At 36.6% G+C, this 18,187-nt stretch overlaps 1 protein-coding gene across 3 annotated transcripts in view; it reads left to right on the plus strand.

The window, feature by feature from the left end:
- Nucleotides 1-18,187, plus strand: part of LOC132151659 (FERM domain-containing protein 4B-like) — a 55,412-nt gene that overhangs the window by 28,941 nt on the left and 8,284 nt on the right. For all 3 annotated transcript variants that reach the window (XM_059559944.1, XM_059559943.1, XM_059559945.1), the window contains 5 exons: nt 7,350-7,433; nt 8,699-8,764; nt 9,868-9,925; nt 10,251-10,337; nt 16,385-16,461. In XM_059559944.1, the coding sequence (XP_059415927.1) occupies nt 7,350-7,433; nt 8,699-8,764; nt 9,868-9,925; nt 10,251-10,337; nt 16,385-16,461 (372 nt within the window). The remainder of the gene's footprint in view (nt 1-7,349; nt 7,434-8,698; nt 8,765-9,867; nt 9,926-10,250; nt 10,338-16,384; nt 16,462-18,187) is intronic.

The raw sequence follows: 18,187 nt of genomic DNA on the forward strand, positions 1-18,187 counted from the left end.
ACTATTTAAACGGTACTGTATGCCCAATTTTTAGTTTTTAAAAGATAGGTCATATGAGTAAATTTTTATAGCTGATATTTAATTTACTTTTTCTGGCACATAATTAAACAGTGTAGTTGGGCAGTTCTGGAAGCAGCATATCGTTACTGATAGCGTGCTTTTCTAGTTTAAGTGGGCTTAGGATACAGCAAGCCCTCATACCTTCTCTTCCTCTTGTTTCTGTTCTTTCCATGTGGATAAAGGCTTTCAGATCTCATAAAGCCTGAGCGGTTGCATTTGGAGGCCCAGGGATTTAAGTTTATGTAGGAAGTAGGAAGACCCCCACCTCTCTCCATATAAACCGCCATATATAACCTCCTTCTCTCCACTGTTAAGACTGCATAGATTTTCGGGGAGAGGGAGTGGAGACATCTCCCGCTGACAGACTCCAGGGCGTCATGCAGGACACTGATGTCATCTGTCTGCAGTTTATGTCAGAAGCAACCAAGTGAGGGTTCTCCCTAGAAGATCATCCCCTATATGTCCTAGACCTTTAGAGAGAATATAGAAAGTTCAGGAAGTGGTGGCACTGTTAAAATAAACAGTGAGCACTCTAAGTAGAAGTTGCCTTCAGTTCAAGGATATGGGCATCAAATGACCTATTTCCCACTTATTTCCAATAATGAGGGTAGGTATATTCTTGAAAAAGCTGACACAAGGCTCTAACTCCTCCATGCGCTGCTTGTGCTGGGTTAAGTGTTTGCCCACCCTTCCTTGCCAGCTGTTTGATAGTACAGACAGTATAATGAATTCCAGATTGCTGACAAGGCACTGCAGTCTCAGGGCACCACTCTTATGTATTTTACCACATTATCAAACCGGTCTGATAGATTTAAACATTCAGTATTTGTATAAATTGCTGAACTACAGAATCAGCTGGATTGAAATGGAAAGTGCACCATGGAATATAGTGTTGCTTAGTCAAGCAAGGTATTAATGGGCTGATAAGTAAGGCTAGAAAGGTTTTTCATTTGATCAATTCTGTCACCGGTTTCCTTTTGTTTTCAATTAATTTAAGTATTCTGAATCTGATGTTATGGTTTTACAGTAGGGCTGCACGATATTGGGAAAAAATGACATTGCGATATTTTATTTTTCTGCGATATATATTGCGATTATTTTTCTTACAAACAAAAATGGGGTGAGCACACTTACATTCTCATTTTAAATGATTTAAACATCGACACCATCGTGTCAATTGATTAATATGCGCGAGGGAGAGAGAGCAAGACAGCGCTCGTGTTGTTTGAAAACGGCTCGCTCTCTCTCGGTCTCTCTCTCTCTCTCAATTCAATTCATATTGCTTTATTGGCATGACATACAAAGGTACATATTCCTAAAGCATTGTACATCGCAGAATAGAAACAAACAAAACAAAAATACATATATATTCATAAGAAAAAAAAATTACATGCAAAATAAATCCATATACATTTCTATAAACATTGATGGTACTTCTAATTAGAGCCCGACCGATATATCGGCCGGCCGATATTATCGGCCGATATAAGCTAATTGCATTTAAATTGGCATCGGCATTTATAACGGCCGATGAAACATGAGAAACAGAGTCTCATGCTTCACTCATGTTATGAGTGTTGCACAGTGTGCCCACCAGAGGGAGCTCTGCAGCTCCAGAGTTAACAACAGCGCCAGAAGTCCACTACAGAAGAAAGCGATCAACTGTTTTGACGGTGAGTCTGTCATTCGTCATGTGAAATGATTGTAGATTTAGTTCATACCCTGTATATAAAAACTGTGTGGTAGTTCTAGCTAACGGTCCTATCATTATTACTTCTAAATATTCTGTAACATCACTTACAGCCGCTAATGCATTGCTATATTAGATTAGCCACAAAGCTAATACCATGTTTATCAGTGGAAAAGCGCGAACGTTAATAGGAGGTCAAACTATAACGTTAGCGTTTAACTTATTCTTATTCTATTGCGGTGTGTTTCCCACATAATGACCACATAATTGGGCCTTTCACACAGTACGCGGTATGCACGGCGCTTGCCGCTGGGCTCAGCGTTGCCCTTCAGATACAACGCGATTTGCGCTGCGCTATGGCATAGGCGGAGTTTTAAAAACGTTTAGCGGGAGCTCTTTCATAGTCTGTTCCTCCTCCTTTCGGTCAGCAGCAAACATGTATCTGTCCCATTGTAAGAAGCGAGCGATAGTGCTAGTCCTGCTGATGAGAATTAAGAGAGAAGCAAGGAAGAAGAGGCTACCCTCAGGTCCAGAGAACAATTTGGTGAATTGGTTACGTTACTCTAACGCTAATAGCTTCCTTTTTAGCAGGCCCCTTAAATGCTTGCTATTAACTTGTTTGAAGGTGGTTCTTCTCAAAATTGACAGCGGTGTGTTCATGACACTAACGTTAACCATTCAACTTCGAATTGATTCCGTAATCTTCCGGTAATAGTAGGCAAGACGATGTTTTGATTCAGATTGCACAAAGAGAAGAGAAGATATACGGGTCTGTTGTGAATGTGTCTGTGAGAGCAAATATAGAGTAGTTACAGTAACTACAGTAGGTGCGTCAGAAATGATTAAACCAGAGGGGACATGTAAATAAATGTGAGCTGAACAAGCGCTTTTTTTTTTTTTTTTTTTTTACATATTGTTTCAAAGCAGCTTTACAGACATAACAGGAAAATGTTGAAATAATATTGTTAAATATAAGTAGGTAATACCTATTGCTTGACAAATAAAAAAAAATATATATATTTCTCATTTTTGCCTATGTAGGAGATCCCAGTTTATTATTATTATAATTCTAATGATGACATGAGTAATGATACATGGTGATATTATTAATACACATGCTTATTCTTTCTCTGTCTCTCTTTCTGCCTACAAATGGCTGAAAAAGGTGAATGCTGTAGCAGCAAAGTGTGGGACTACTTCTGCAAATACTTTAACTTTAGTATTATAATTTATTTACAGTAAACACACAGACTGTTAAAACCAGCTTCAACTGGAAGAAAGTAAAAGTGTTAAATGTTTAAAACCAGACTGTTTTTTGATCATTAAAAAATATATACTTTTGATGTGCAATTGTTTAGTCATTGAGACTGTAATCTAAGGCTTTTTTTTTAACATAGTCCATTCTGGAAAATGGTTTATACAGCCCACATACATAGAACAGGCAGATATTTTGCAATTGAATGTTGTGTAAATGCAGTTTATAGGAAATGGGTCTGTCAATTATAAACTTTCACTCTATGATGGTTAAGCTGTGCAATTAATCCGCGAATCACATTCCTCAAGGGCAGGGGAGTAGCTGGCCCGTACAGTTAATGAATAACAGATCAACTATGACAGCCTACATCGCACATCCTGCGATGTGACTATCGTGGATTTGTACATCGCGATATCGATGCTTAAACGACACATCGTGCAGCCCTATTTTACAGTGTTCTGCACATTTAGATCAGTTCTTGCGCTTTATCTGAGTAATTACTTCCTGTGAAAACAATATTGCCCACTGCACCCTCAAGACGGTTTTGGAAAAAATCACAGCTTGCTAAAGCAGATCAGATGTCTGGAAGCCCATGACATGAGGGTTTTTGATAACACTGCTGTCCTGTTTTATGAATTCAGGTGTTGTGTCTTTTGTTCCATCAAGAGTCATGATGGTGCCACTTTGATTTTTTTTGTGTGTGTGTGTAGCTTTTGTTGTAGTTAAATGTGTGGCCTCCTTCTGAAGGGATAGTTTGCACAAAAAAATTAAATGCACATTTTTTTCATTGTTTACTCTCCCTCATACCTGTTTGTCTCTGTCAAACCTGTTTGTCTTCCTTTTTTCAACGCAAAACACAAGAAGAAAAGTTTAATAAAGCATTAGATGCAGTTTGTTAATGCAATTGCATGCTTTTATTCCACAGAAGAAAGAAGGTTTTGAAACTGCACTATTTTAACATGATTTGTAATTTAAATGCACTTTGCTTTACCTGTAAATTAACAGGTCACAGTCTTTGACATTGAAGTATATCACAATCACTAGTGAGATAGGATGCTATTAGCTCAAGTACTACATCATCACTAACTACAGTTTGAATTTGTTACCTTACATGGGGAATCTGTTTTACATTTACATTAGGTCTGCACGATATTGGGAAAAAATGACATTGCGATATTTTATTTTTCTGCGAGATATATATTGCGATATAGGGCTGGGCGATATATCGAATATTAGCGATAATATCGTAATAATTTTGACGATGATGTACAATTTGAATATATCGGGAATATCGAATATTTCAAATTCAAGGATACTTTCCCAAAAGAACGCGCCGAATGTCCAAAAAAGGAACCTGTAACTGCTGCCTGCTCTACGCCCCTCTACTACGAGAGCTTTAATGATAGCGGTTGCCAGATAACAAGAGTTTAAATCTCCGAATCAGAGCTCCACTGTTACAAGGATACATTTTCTGCCCGGTGTTTGCTTATTTTAAGCAATCTGGCAAACATGCGCACGTGCTCACTCCTTATTGCGGAAGAGCCGCTGACGATAATCTGAAAACACTAACAAGCTGGAATTGAGCGATCTAATGAAAGCGTCATTCAGTCGGTCTGTGTTCTGTTGTGAGATCTCAACTGTATTGTTTGCATTTGTGATCGCGAAATAAATGCACTTACTCGACCGCTGATGTTTGAATAGAGAAACATAGGCTATGGCCATTTGGAATTACTTTTGGGGAATTTCACTGATATGTTTACCAGTTTCCATAATATAGACAGAGAGAATGCAAAAGTCTTTAGTATTCATTTATATATATTTATATATAAGAAATAGCTATGTGCTTTAGCAACTAGCTCCCCATCTAAGAGGGTTTTTAGTGTCAGTAGGAACATAGTTTCATACCACAGAGCTTCTCTTAAAACCACAGACAGCTGACAGACTTGTGTTCTTAGCTTACAAACTTGTTAAAAAAATTAAAATAAAATACTTATCCTAGTTGCATAGTTTAAATTGTGAATTGCATGCACTAAAAAGTTGACAGAATGCATTTTCTGTTACTTAATTTGCACTGCTTCAGTTACATATAGGCCTACATGTATTCATTTAATAAAAAGCAGTAAGTGATCTCTTGGTCTAGATTTTTTTAACTGCTTAAATTAGCTGTTTAATCTAAATAGTTTTTTTTTTTTTTATGGGCAAAAGAAAATCATGTTTTATTTTTTATTATTTAAATGCAAACATATCGAGATATATATCGAATATCGTAAACATTTTGACAATATCGAGAGATAATTTTTTTTTGTATATCGCCCAGCCCTATTGCGATATGAAATCTAGCGAGGGAGAGAGAGCAAGACAGCGCTCGTGTTGTTTGAAGACGGTCTCTCCCTCTCTCTCTCTCTCTCTCTCTCTCTCTCTCTCTCTCTCTCTCGTGCGCGCGCTCTCTCTCTCTGCCCTGTCAAAACTTTCACTCTATGATGGATAAGCTGTGCAATTAATCTGCGAATCACATTCGTCAAGGGCCGGGGAGCAGCTGGCCCGTACACTTAATGAATAACGGATCAACTACGACAACCTACATCGCACATCCTGCGATGTGACTATCGTGGATTCGTACATCGCGATATCGATGCTTAAACGACACATCGTGCAACCCTAATTTACATCTATTCTTTATGTTGGCTCTGAGTGACTATAATATGTCAAGCCAAGTTTTTTGTAGTTGCAGAATAGAAAAAACTGCACATCTCGTAATATATAATTCAAACACTGATTGTTTTAAAGTATAAGAGTTGAGGTGGAAGCACGTGTACCTAAAAAGGAATTCCAGCAGGATGATAAAAGATAAAAACCAATGTGCTCTTCAAACATCACGAAGCTCTTGGATCCACCTATCAGTGTCATCACTCCTCACCTCAGAGTTCTGTTTCAGAAGAATGATATCTGCTCTCCTAAAACAAACATCATTATCTCTTAAATCACATCTTGTTTTGGCCAAACAAGTACTGCTTCTACAGAATTTATACATTATATTCTTTCAGCTTTGCCACATCATTCATCAAGCTGCAGTGAGATATAAAAAAAACATTAGGTTTCAAATTTTGGAAGGATCTGCGGTAATGATAGACAGAATCGAGTCAAAAATAAATACAAATGTTAATTTTAAAAATCTATTCTTTCAGTGTTTAAAATAACTGTCAGATTTTAAAAAAAAAGTTTAATGATAACAACAGTCATGCACAATGTATTACTTATGTTACTGACGTTTTCAGACTGTTGTGGTTTTTAAAAGGGTGTTTTGGAGAATATGTTCAAGAAGGTTGACATTCACTCAAAAAAATGATTTTTCAGTTTTGTTCACTTTACCTGAACAATTCATGTTGAATTAATGCCATTTTGGCTATTTTTCAGTTCAACATGATTGTGTCATATTAAACTGACTTAAAACTGTCACTCGTTGGTTTAACATAGTTTTCATTTTGAAAGAACATGTTTCAATCAAGTACCTCAAAATAAGTTTTACACTTCCCATCATGCTTTGCACAGGACTGGATATGGGGAGAGAAAATGTTGAAATAAAGTGTTATTTTATGCAGTTTTTAGTAAAATGTGATAAGGAGACTTTTTCATATCTAATGCTCTATTATGTGGGCATTTTAAAAGACTTTATATTGGTGTATTTTGTGCGAGTTACCATTGTGGTGAAGTGTGGAGCTTGTGGTTGGGTTGAGGACCTGCCAAGTTAGCTAAAATTATAATGTTGGCAATTTTATCTAGTAGGCAGGACAAAAATGTATATTGTTGAAATGGCTTTGTTAGATATATTAGACATGACACAATTAAATGTAGTTAACAGGGCATTATTTTTTAGAGTTGGCATGGCAAAATTAGACCTAGTTAACCTGAAAAGAGTTTCTCTATTAGGGATGGCAAAACTTTATCTAGTAGGAATAACACTTTTTTTTTTGAAGTCTTGACTAAATGAATTCAAGTTCATACAACAAGATTACAACAAATCATATCAAACAAATTAGATATTGTTGGAACAATGTAATTCAATTTCGTGGAAAACCTTTCCTTAATTTAATTAAGTTCGTTCAACAAATATTTTTTTTGAGTGTTGTTGAGGAAAGTCTTTTTAAACATTTCATGTTTAAAATAAAGATTTAATGAGAATCACCCATATTGCTGAAGCACATATTGCTGAGAGTTACAGTAATACTGTTGCATACATTCTTTCTACAATCCTGCTGTTTTTTTTTTTTTTTTTTAACACTAGCATATATTTAGCTAGGACACCCTTTATTTAATTTTAACATGTTGTTTTGTTTTAACTTTTAGTGATGAAAGTACAAGATCAGACTTAAAAAAGCTTCCAGCTTTCCCCACTGCGGTATTGAAGGAGCACCCGTCATTAGTATTCTGGTAAGACTACTTTTTTTGTTGTAATAAATACAGGTAGTTTCTGTAATATGACATTTTCATGAGTGAAGCACAGTATTCATTAAGAAGTGATGTAGGCAGAGCCTAGGGTTTTGATTGATCTTAAAAAATGGGATATGATGTTATTAGTTATTTTAAAGACCTGTGCAGCCTCAGGACTGGCCTATCAGCATTAGATTATGTGCATTTTTAGGAAGTAAATGTGTGCATTGTCATTTCTTATCTTTAAGAACATTATTCAATGTCTATAACTCAAAAATGACACAGATATATCATAGGGATGGGACGGTATGAAAATTTAATATCACGATTATAGTGACTAAAATTATCACGATTATCAATATTATCACGGTTTTGTTGAAACGAGATGAAAGTGTTCAAAAATAGTTGATGCTCACACTGAAAACATTTCAGCAAGTTTTATATTTAATAATCAACAAACAACTAATAAAACAAGCAACTCTATGCACTTAATTTAAAGAAAGATTAAATTCTGTGGCATTTCCTTCCTTACAATGAAAAGTGTAGAAGCATAGAAAAGCATAGAAAAGTCACTGACTTTCGCCATTCCTTCTCGAAAAAAAACAAAAAAAACATTGTGCGCTGCGCTTGCGTCAGACTGTTGCTGGCTGGACATGATTTAATAGTGAGTTATTAAAACCGCGATAATCAAACACGGTTTTAATGATAATTCATTTTTAAACGATATTACTAACCTTCAGCACATTTTATCACGGTTATCAATAAAACCGGTTATCGTCCCATCCCTAATATATCATGTTTGAAGTGTGAATATGTATGTAATTGGACTCTTATGGCCATATCTTGTAATGGGGAAGCTGCTGACTGTTTATTTCAAATAAACCTTGTTAATTACTTTGCTTGTTAATTTTCCCTGCCCTCTGGCATCTGTAGCCCTAGAAGTCTAGATGTTGAAGTCTCCCACCTTAAAAGGATTGATGTGGCCCCTATAATCAATGCCTATAGAGTTTGGGGAGCAGTAAGACCAGTAAACAGACAGCAGTTATTGAAATGTGTGTGTGGAAATTAGTGTGTGAGGACACAGCTATGTGTTAGTGCAAGAGTTTAAGAGACAGCTGTGCAAGTGCATGCAAAAGCAGCTGTGTTAGTTTATATACATTAAAAATATGTGTATATTGTCATTTTATTGGTGTACAAGTTTCATACTCAGTTACTGTTTTGTTGCACTTGTGTGGGTGGTAATGTTCCTCTCTCTTGCCCTATAGTGAAGATAAAGTAATCGAGCATTATAAGAAGCTGAAAGGCCTTAGTCGTGGACAGGCTATCGTACGGTAAGCACACTAATCATTTATATGTCTGACATAAGGGCTTTTGCACTGCGGCAACATTTTCATAGTACCAGAACTAATTGTGGAACGACCCACTTTTGGATGTTTTTCGCACCGCCGGAACTGGGTGCGGTTTTAGTACCAGACTGCCTTTTTTGAGAACCAAATTAGCTCCTACTCCGGAGCGGGGTCTAACCAGCACAGCTAGTACTATCTGTGACGTAAGTAGACATTGATTGGCCAGACACGTTTCAAAACGCCCTCACCCGCCATGATTTAAAACGCTGTGTAAACATACTGTAAACATTGTGTCAGCTTATTTTGCAAGTATGATGATGAGCGATAAATTGGCTGACACTGAAGTGCAGGCACTTGTGACAAATGTAGCACTGCCAGTTGTTGTTGGAGATTCTTAGTCCTCCTTTCTATTCTTTCAATCGCTTTACATATATGTCGACATTCCATGTCCAATATTGTGAAACCCGTGAGGCACAACAAAATACAGTTCTGATCACAGCGTCCTTCATCCTCCTGTTGTTAACGTTCTTTTTTTAATGTTGTTGAACACCACGCACAAATGACGTCGCTGTCGACCGGTTTACATCACTCCCTAGTACACACTGTCGGTGCGATTGCAAACCTTTAAATGGTACTGGGAAATAGTTTGCGCAAAATCGTCCCAGTACTTTAGTACTGTACATTTAGTTCTGGAACTAAAGTGGTGCGAAAGGCCCTAATGATGATCTAAAGGAGCGTAGGTACAGGAACTACAAGTCTGAGCCTGTTGCTCTTCCTCTGATAACTCCTGCACAGTTGGTTGTGGAAAGGCAAAACTGTGTAATTAATTAGACCACAGTACTGAAAGTGACTGCTCTTATAAGGCCTGCTGATTCTTTGCCACTTTATTTTTAGCTCATTGGGAAGAGACAAGGTCATTTCTGTCAGCTTGATTTGTGCTGCTGTGTTGATATATTGACAGTGTTCCTCACTGAGAAAGCACCAAGAGAAATCAATTGTAGGTCTGTTGTCAGTGACGCATTATATATGATTTACTAGGGTTAAAAATTTGCCTTATTAACTTTCTGTGCTATACTGTTGTTCAACAGGTATCTGACCTTAGTTGAGTCTTTGCCTGCATATGGAGTTCATTACTACAAAGTGAAGGTGTGTGGTTTGATTTATCATGGGATATTTTAGGAAATACAGAACTAGACATTATAAATACTGAAGTCATAATTAATACGTCCTTAACTTGATTTATGGTTGGTTAAATAATTAACCACAAGTAAAATGTGTGTGGTAAAGTTATAATTGTGCTTAGTTCATTAGAAATGTCTTTGGAGATCAAACAGAGCTGTTAAAATAGCTGCTACTGTATTTAAATAGCTGTGTAGGTTGGAATCCTTTTGATCTCTTTATTTAATTCCTGATACGAGAAAAAAAGCAGCATTAACCTTTAATTTTCAAAAAAGTCTCAACTCTTTCACAGGACAAACAGGGCATACCGTGGTGGCTGGGGGTTAGCTACAAAGGCATTGGCCAGTACGACCTGCAAGACAAGCTCAAGCCACGAAAGGTTTGCTGTGTTTGTTTGTTTGTTTTGTTCTGTTTTGTTTAGAACCTGGTAAAAGTCACAGAGGTGATGGAGAAAATTTAAAAAAAAAAAAATCTAGGTTCACAATCATAATTTTAGGGTGGATTCATCAGAAATGCTTAATATCACAATTTTAGGCATGGAAAAAAGTATTTCAAATAAATGCATAGCAGTGATACTGCCTGAATGGAAACTGAATAAAAAATAGGAACTACAGATTAGTAACTGAGAAAAAGTGGAATATAAAAGTTTGTAAGATATTTTCTTATTTTCGTGAATTAAATCTGAATCCTGAAAAAATTTGATTTTTCCAGGAATAAATTATATTTTTTAAAATAAGTTAAAATAGGATGTTTAAATTTTTAATACTATATATCGCATAGTTTATTTTATTGTATATTTTTGATTAAATAAATGCTACCTTGGGTGGGCATAAGAGATTTTTTTTTTATTTTTTTTTATTCTCACTATTTCCAAACTTTGAAAGGTAGTGTACAATTCTTCTTGTAAATATAGTGTACTTGCTACCAAGTGCCTAAAAATCCTAAATATCTTTTAGATTGGATTACTATAAGCTGGTAATTCAGTCATTCGTTCTTCATCAGAAACAAACTTTGTTTCCAAGCATGCTTGTGTGCCTCCTCTTTGGATGTCTCTTATTTATAATTTTGTGTTCTTTGGCATTTTTAATGAACATGCTCATTTATCACATTTTCATCACAAGTCTGTCCTATGAAAGATTAGTAACCATTGCTCTCTTTTATATGAGGAGAGCTTCTATATTTCAGCCCCACTCTCTCTCATTAAAGTGTCTGTTAATTGGCATCCATTACACCAGTGCTTTGTATGATGCAGCTGGGTGTGTATGTATATTCAGCCCTGTGCCAGTGTTAATGGCCATGTCCCACTCTGAAACCCTGCTGCATGGCTGCAATGAACACCATTCTCTCCCTGTGGACGGTGTAATTATGGAGGAGCAATGCTGCAGCAGAGGCAGAGACTGGAGTGAAGCCTGCAAAGTGATCTCTGAAGGGGTATTGGCTCTATTGACGGAGCCCCAGTTAGCTTTTCTCCTGTCAAAGAGGGTGTACGGGGTGTTACGGGAGTAAAAATCTTCCTTTTTATTACTCCTTTTGCCATAAAAAGGTACAGTAGTGGCACCATAGTGCAGTGTAGCTATCACATAGTATTACTAGAGTATTTTGTAATACATATATTCAAATTTTTTAAGGTACCATGTCCAAAAAAGGTAATAAATTTGGTTATATTCTCTCTCATTCCCTCCCTCTCCTTTTTTGTGTAATTTCTCACTCGACTGAGTGTTTTTACACTCTCTTTTTGAAAATACACTTGGCCCTTTCAGAGTGCAACCCATGATCTTGCCTGTATTGATTGTACTTCCTGCCAAGGAGGGCAGTCTTTGTGTCCACCCACCCCACAATCTTCTTCCAACACATCAAGCTCATTATGCAAATCTGACCGTCATTGTGCATTTCACTCAGCCCAGACAATTGATCAAGCAATAGAACACAATTAGCTTAGCAGGGGGCCATAGAGGAGAGCGAGGGGTCTTGCTGCCGTAACTCCTCATGCAAGAGTTGTTGGGGGTCTGGAGTATTAAAAGTAGAGTTGTTCCGATTCCGATACTAGTATCGGAAATATCACTGATACCACAACAAATTCTGGCATCGGCGAGTACATGAACCCATATACCGATCCGATACCATTTTCTTAAACAAGACCTAGTTATGACCGCTAGCTTTGCCTAACCGCTGCACGGTTCTTCTTCGCTGCTCAGAATGCATTGCAAACACAGGAAGTTGTGCTGTGTTGCAACAAGCAACCCCTGTTTAGAGCAGCGAAGAAGAAATGAAAACACGTTAGCAGCACTGATCTATATATGACTGGATTGCTCATCGCGTTCTAAATTGCCAACAGACAGTGAAGTTGCTTCTATATTATAGATCAGTGGTTAGCAGTATGTCCGCTGTTTAGCAGTATTTCAGACTGGACCAACCAGACAGTAAAACGGCGACTAGGGATGCCACAAGTACTGCCACTTCACTACCAAGTCGGTGCTGAAAATTTAAAAATGTGATGATACCAGCTTCTCTGTAGTACCGGTAGTAAGTTCGAGTATATTCGGTACCCGCAGCTGCGTTCAGTCGCTTCCGTGTTAGTCTAAGCGCAGGGCTCCAGACTGTAGGCGAATATATACTAGTGTCTGTGAATATTAAACTGCAAAATACTATTTAAATATTACTCCTGCAAATTCTACATCTCTGTGGGTGACGGGCGTAGATGCGCGGGAGCTCGCTGTTTTGTAGTCTCTGCCGTGTGTCACTATATGAGGACACGAACGCATAAACCATCACTTCATGAGAATTTACCGTTTCATTTGAGAAAACTGTCATATCATTAACAGAGACACTCAAAGATCTTCATGGCAACCCATCAAAATAAATGTTCGGTTTAACGTGAGTAAATTGACAATATATTAAGCTACTGTTGTAGCCTACAGTAGATTTAGCTATGTCTCTGTGTAGTAATAATAATACGTCTCTATTAATAATAATAATGTTGCCTAGACGGTTTCTTGTTTTTTGACTTGTTTTGTTTTAAAGAGATTATCTGATAATATATCATTTTTTATATTCCTAGACTTATTTGTTGCAGTCTTTTATACAGTTATATTGTGAAATAGTGTTGTCATCCTGTAAAGCAGAGGTTTTCAAACATTTTGATGCCAAAGAAATACGATCTACTTGCAAGGGATGACCTTCCTAAAATATAATGATGGCAATATAGTTTAAAGTATAACAATCCATTTATAATGTGTGAGAAAATGTGATCTTATATAAATATAACCCGTTGTTTGCAAAATTAAGTAATTATAAAAAAATAAATGTTGCACTAAAGCCAAAGCAAATTATTAAAGTATTCCCTGGAAAATACTAACCTTATATTCACTCTGTATTTAAAAACCACTCTGAAGATCCTAACAACCATATAGCAATACCCCAGCAATGTGGCGAGTTTTGCGTATGCAAACAGCCATCACATTTCTTTCTAATTTTTTTTTAACTATTTATTTGTGGTTACCTCCTTAGGGATGTTGTATGTATGAGTGTGTCTGTGCCTGAGAGAGGAGGATACAGAATATGATTGAGTCATCATTCTGAGCTGACAATTGCGTCTGGTTTGTCTGTAAATTTGGTGATGATGAATCATAGACACACAGATACTAAGACAATTCCCAGACAATTAATTTTTTTTTTTTTTTTTAGTAACCTTTCAAAGAAGCAACACTTCACACAAGCTCATGTTTGATCACGTGTATTGGCATAGCTTCTATTTATATTTTTGTATACCTTAGCTTATCTGAAACGTTAGTCTTTTTTTTGTTCTTTTGGTTAGGTTTAATGTTTTGCGGCAGTTCACACAGTCAGGGTGACAGTCCAGTCCAAAGCGCAGTTCCATTAACATAGCACAGGTTTACAAAACAATATGGTTGTGAGTCTTTTTTTTGTCATTTAAGTCATTTTGGTTATAGAATCCAGTCATCACTCTCCTAATATATCTAGTGTATATAAAACTTAATGTGGAACTCCAAAAAAGGACTGATAACTGTATTCCGCTGCTTTTGGATGAAGCCTGTCTTGAAGGCCTAGCGACACATCATGAGGGTGTGTCCATATTCACAACATATTTCTGCACTGCATCATCATTTAGCCCAGTGACAGGAAAGAGTTTAAAGGTGTGTACGATTACAAAATACTACTTTGACACATCCAGATTTTATGTATAAGATGGTTTTTAGATGTGGATGAACTGAATCCACAGGTATCGATACTAGTTCTATAAATTTCTTACGGTGCTTATTGGTATCACAGGTTGGTTACAGTTACATCAGGATTAGTGATACCTTTAAAATACGTTGTGTGCAGGGTTTGGGTCAGCAAGTTAACATTTTTTATTTTATTTTAATTGTCATTTTTATTCATTCGTATTTTAATTTATTTCCATTTTTGTATTTGTTTATTTTTGTTAGTTTAATTTTATTTTTGTTCATTTAATTTAGTTTTAATTCATAACATCTGCAGACATCCTAGATTTGCCTGACTGTCTGTCTTGCTTTATCAGTCACAGACAGTCTGAGGTGTTGAAGATTGTTCCCATTGTCTTCCCATTTGTATGCTCTCTCTCATTTGCCCTCAGACTTATCAAATTATCTGTCATTTAATAGGATAAAAGAACTATGCTGAAGTAGCTTGTCTCGCTCAGCCCATTGTCGCATTTCAGGGTCGTAAGAAATGCATAATAACGTGATCTTGTAATAAGATAATGGCATGACAAAATAAATTATGCTTTTGGATCAGTCGTGCATTTATACTGCTAATTTTAGGTAATCTATTCCACATTTGGAATTCAACAAATGACATACTATAAATTTTTTAAATGTTTTTTTTTAATTGTAAAATAAAGGTCAGGGAACTTTCATGCTGTTAGATAGTGAGAGATTTCCTGTTGTTGTCACATCAGCTATTTAGACACTGTGAGAGAGGCATCCTGTATTCACCAGGAGGTTAAGAGTGCCATGGCCAGCCATTAATGATTACAAGAAAGTAGTAGATTCCTGGCATATTTGCCTTGGGAAGCATAAGAGAGCGAGCATCCAAACCAACGGATGAGGGATTACGATACAGACTGTAAAAATGAGACATGCTAGGAAAAGGAACACGGATTAATGTATAGCTATAGAAATGTGTTCATTATGATCAATGCTACAAATCCCCTCCCAAAACGAAACAAGAGGAATATCATTATATGTGTGTGTATTTTCAGAGAGTGTAACTCGTTTGTCTGGTTTGACAAGGACAGGAATCGGGTGTCATACTAAGAGGGAGGTGACCATAGAGAAAGAATGAAGTTGTGAAGGTTTAATTATATGGGTTAGAGAGTTTTAGAGATGTGATTGCATAGTCTGTGGACGGAAACCAGAGAGAGACACAAGTGCAAGGCTAGCTCAAGGTGGGTAAGAGCAAAGTTGAGGTGCTAGTGATGTCACAGAAAGGGGGAGGGAAGGGGTGGGGCTCAATCGCTTGAAACTCTTGCAACACCTTTCGGTCTCTTCGAAAGCAGACAAGAGAGTATTGTTCAAGGAAGCCACAACCCTGTGGGAAACTTTAGATCAGGACTATACTGAACCTGTCCAACTATCCAGGGACTTTAAAGGCTTTCTAACTGAACTGGTAAGGTTTTATTTATTTTTTTTAGATCTCTGAAATTAGGATAAGTTGTCATTGTTAATTTTGTTGTTATTAAATATGACTGTCAGAAATATGTTAAGTTTTAATATGTTCTCGGCAGTCAAATCTACTGTTTGAGCCATGCTTGGATCAAATTTTTCCTATGCGTATTACTCAGAGCTGCATTCGAGCTGTACCTGGTGGGGAGCGTTTATTAACATTCCTGGAAAATCCTCACCCCCGCACACTGATAGTAGTTGGATATTGTACTTTCCCTGCCCTAAGCTGGGAAGAACTATGATGGCGCTCTGGAAAAAAGATCTGAAAGGACAGTTCTCATGAATGGCAGATGTTTTGGCTATGCTTTTATCACAAACCTGTTTTTCAGTGCTCTCCCTTTAGGGTGAATTTAATAATAAGTTATGAGCACAGTGGACGCTTTGCAGTGCTTTGATTGTATTGTCTTCATACCCAACGCAACTCTATTGTGCTTCTAGCTTAATATATCAATATCCATATGGATGTAGTGATGTTTTTGTGAACAGTTTCAGAGTACAGTGTTTCAAGGAGGGCATTAAAATCTTTGTTTGGTACAGAGAGAAAAAAATAAATGCTAAAATACAGGGATGTAAGTATCAATGGGTGAATCTCACAAAAAAATGTCTAGATCATAGAAATTAGTGCAAATCCTGTTTGCAGGTCTTTTTGTCATTGATATATTTTCATGATGTTTCACATAACAATTTTCCTTTCTAACTTTAGTTTCCTTTTTCTTTGTAGCTCTTTCTGTGGAAACAGCTTGAAAACCTGTATTTCCGAGAGAAGAAGTTTGCTGTAGAAGTCAACGAGCCTCAGAGGTGAGAACAAGATAAATCTACAATAGGTCATGTCTTGATGTACATTTTCCATGTTATAAATGAGATTGGCTAAAGCACTCAGTGAGCACAGTTTGTGATTTACTAAGAATTATTTTTGTACGTATAGACTATAGAATGTGGCCTTTGAATAGACTTTGGATAGACTACGGCCTTTTGACGTAGCTAATGTTTCTAGTGATGAACTGTTGCAGTGAAGCAATTGATCACTTTATGCTGTAGTAATAATACGGACTGGGGTTGCCCTGTAAACAAAGATGTATTTAATATAATTGGATTTGTACAATAAAAAAAAACCATTTTGTTTGAATCAACCTGACTACTTTTTATCATTTTTAAAGGGATAGTTCACCCAAAAATGAAAATTTCATGTTTATCTGCTTACCCCCAGGGCATCCAAGATGTAGGTGACTTTGTTTCTTTAGTAGAACACAAACCAAGATGTGTAGCTCAGCCTAGGGCTGGGCGATATATCAAATATTAGTGATAATATCGGAATAATTTTGAAGACTATGTACAATTTGAATATATCGGGAATATCTAATATTTCAAATTCAAGCATACTTTCCCAAAAGAACGCGCCGAATGTCCAAAAAAGGAACCTGTAACTGCTGACTGCTCTACGCCCCTCTACTATGAGAGCTTTAATGATAGCGGTTGCCAGATAACAAGTTTAAATCTCCGAATCAGAGCTCCTCTGTTACAAGGATACATTTTCTGCCCGGTGTTTGCTTATTTTAAGCAACCATGCGCACGTGCTCACTCCTCATTGCGGAAGAGCCGCCGACGATAATCTGAAAACACTAACAAGCTGGAATTGAGCGATCTAATGAAAGCGTCGTTCAGCCGGTCTGTGTTCTGTTGTGAGATCTCAACTGTATTGTTTGCATTTGTGATCGCAAAATAAATGCCCTTACTCGACCGCTGATGTTTGAATAGAGAAACCTAGGCTATGGCCATTTGGAATTACTATTGGGGAATTTCACTGATATGTTTACCAGTTTCCATAATATAGACAGAGAGAATGCAAAAGTCTTTGGTATTCATTTATATATATTTATATATAAGAAATAGCTATGTGCTTCAGCAACTAGCTCCCCATCTAAGAGGGTTTTTAGTGTCAGTAGGAACATAGTTTCATGCCACAGAGCTTCTCTTAAAACCGCAGACAGTTGACAGACTTGTGTTCTTAGCTTAAAAACTTGTTAAAAAAATGTAAATAAAATACTTATCCCAGTTGCATAGTTTAAATTGTGAATTGCATGCACTAAAAAGTTGACAGAATGCACTTTCTGTAACTGTTACTTAATTTGCACTGCTTCAGTTACATATAGGCCTACATGTATTCATTTAATAAAAAGCAGTAAGTGATCTCTTGGTCTAGATTTTTAAACTGCTTAAATTAGCGGTTTAATCTAAATTTTTATTTTTTTATTTATTTTTTTTAATGGGCAAAATAAAAACCATGTTTTATTTTTTATTATTTAAATGCAAATGCAAACATATCGAGATATATATTGAATATCGTAAACATTTTGACAATATCGAGATATAATTTTTTTTAATATATTGCCCAGCCCTACTCTGTGGTATGAAACTATGTTCCTACTGACACTAAAAACCCTCTTAGATGGGGAGCTAGTTGCTGAAGCACATAGCTATTTCTTATATATAAATAAATATAAATGAATACCAAAGACTTTTGCAT

Source organism: Carassius carassius, chromosome 10 (genome assembly GCF_963082965.1).
Source record: "Carassius carassius chromosome 10, fCarCar2.1, whole genome shotgun sequence".
Taxonomy (NCBI): Eukaryota; Metazoa; Chordata; class Actinopteri; order Cypriniformes; family Cyprinidae; genus Carassius; species Carassius carassius.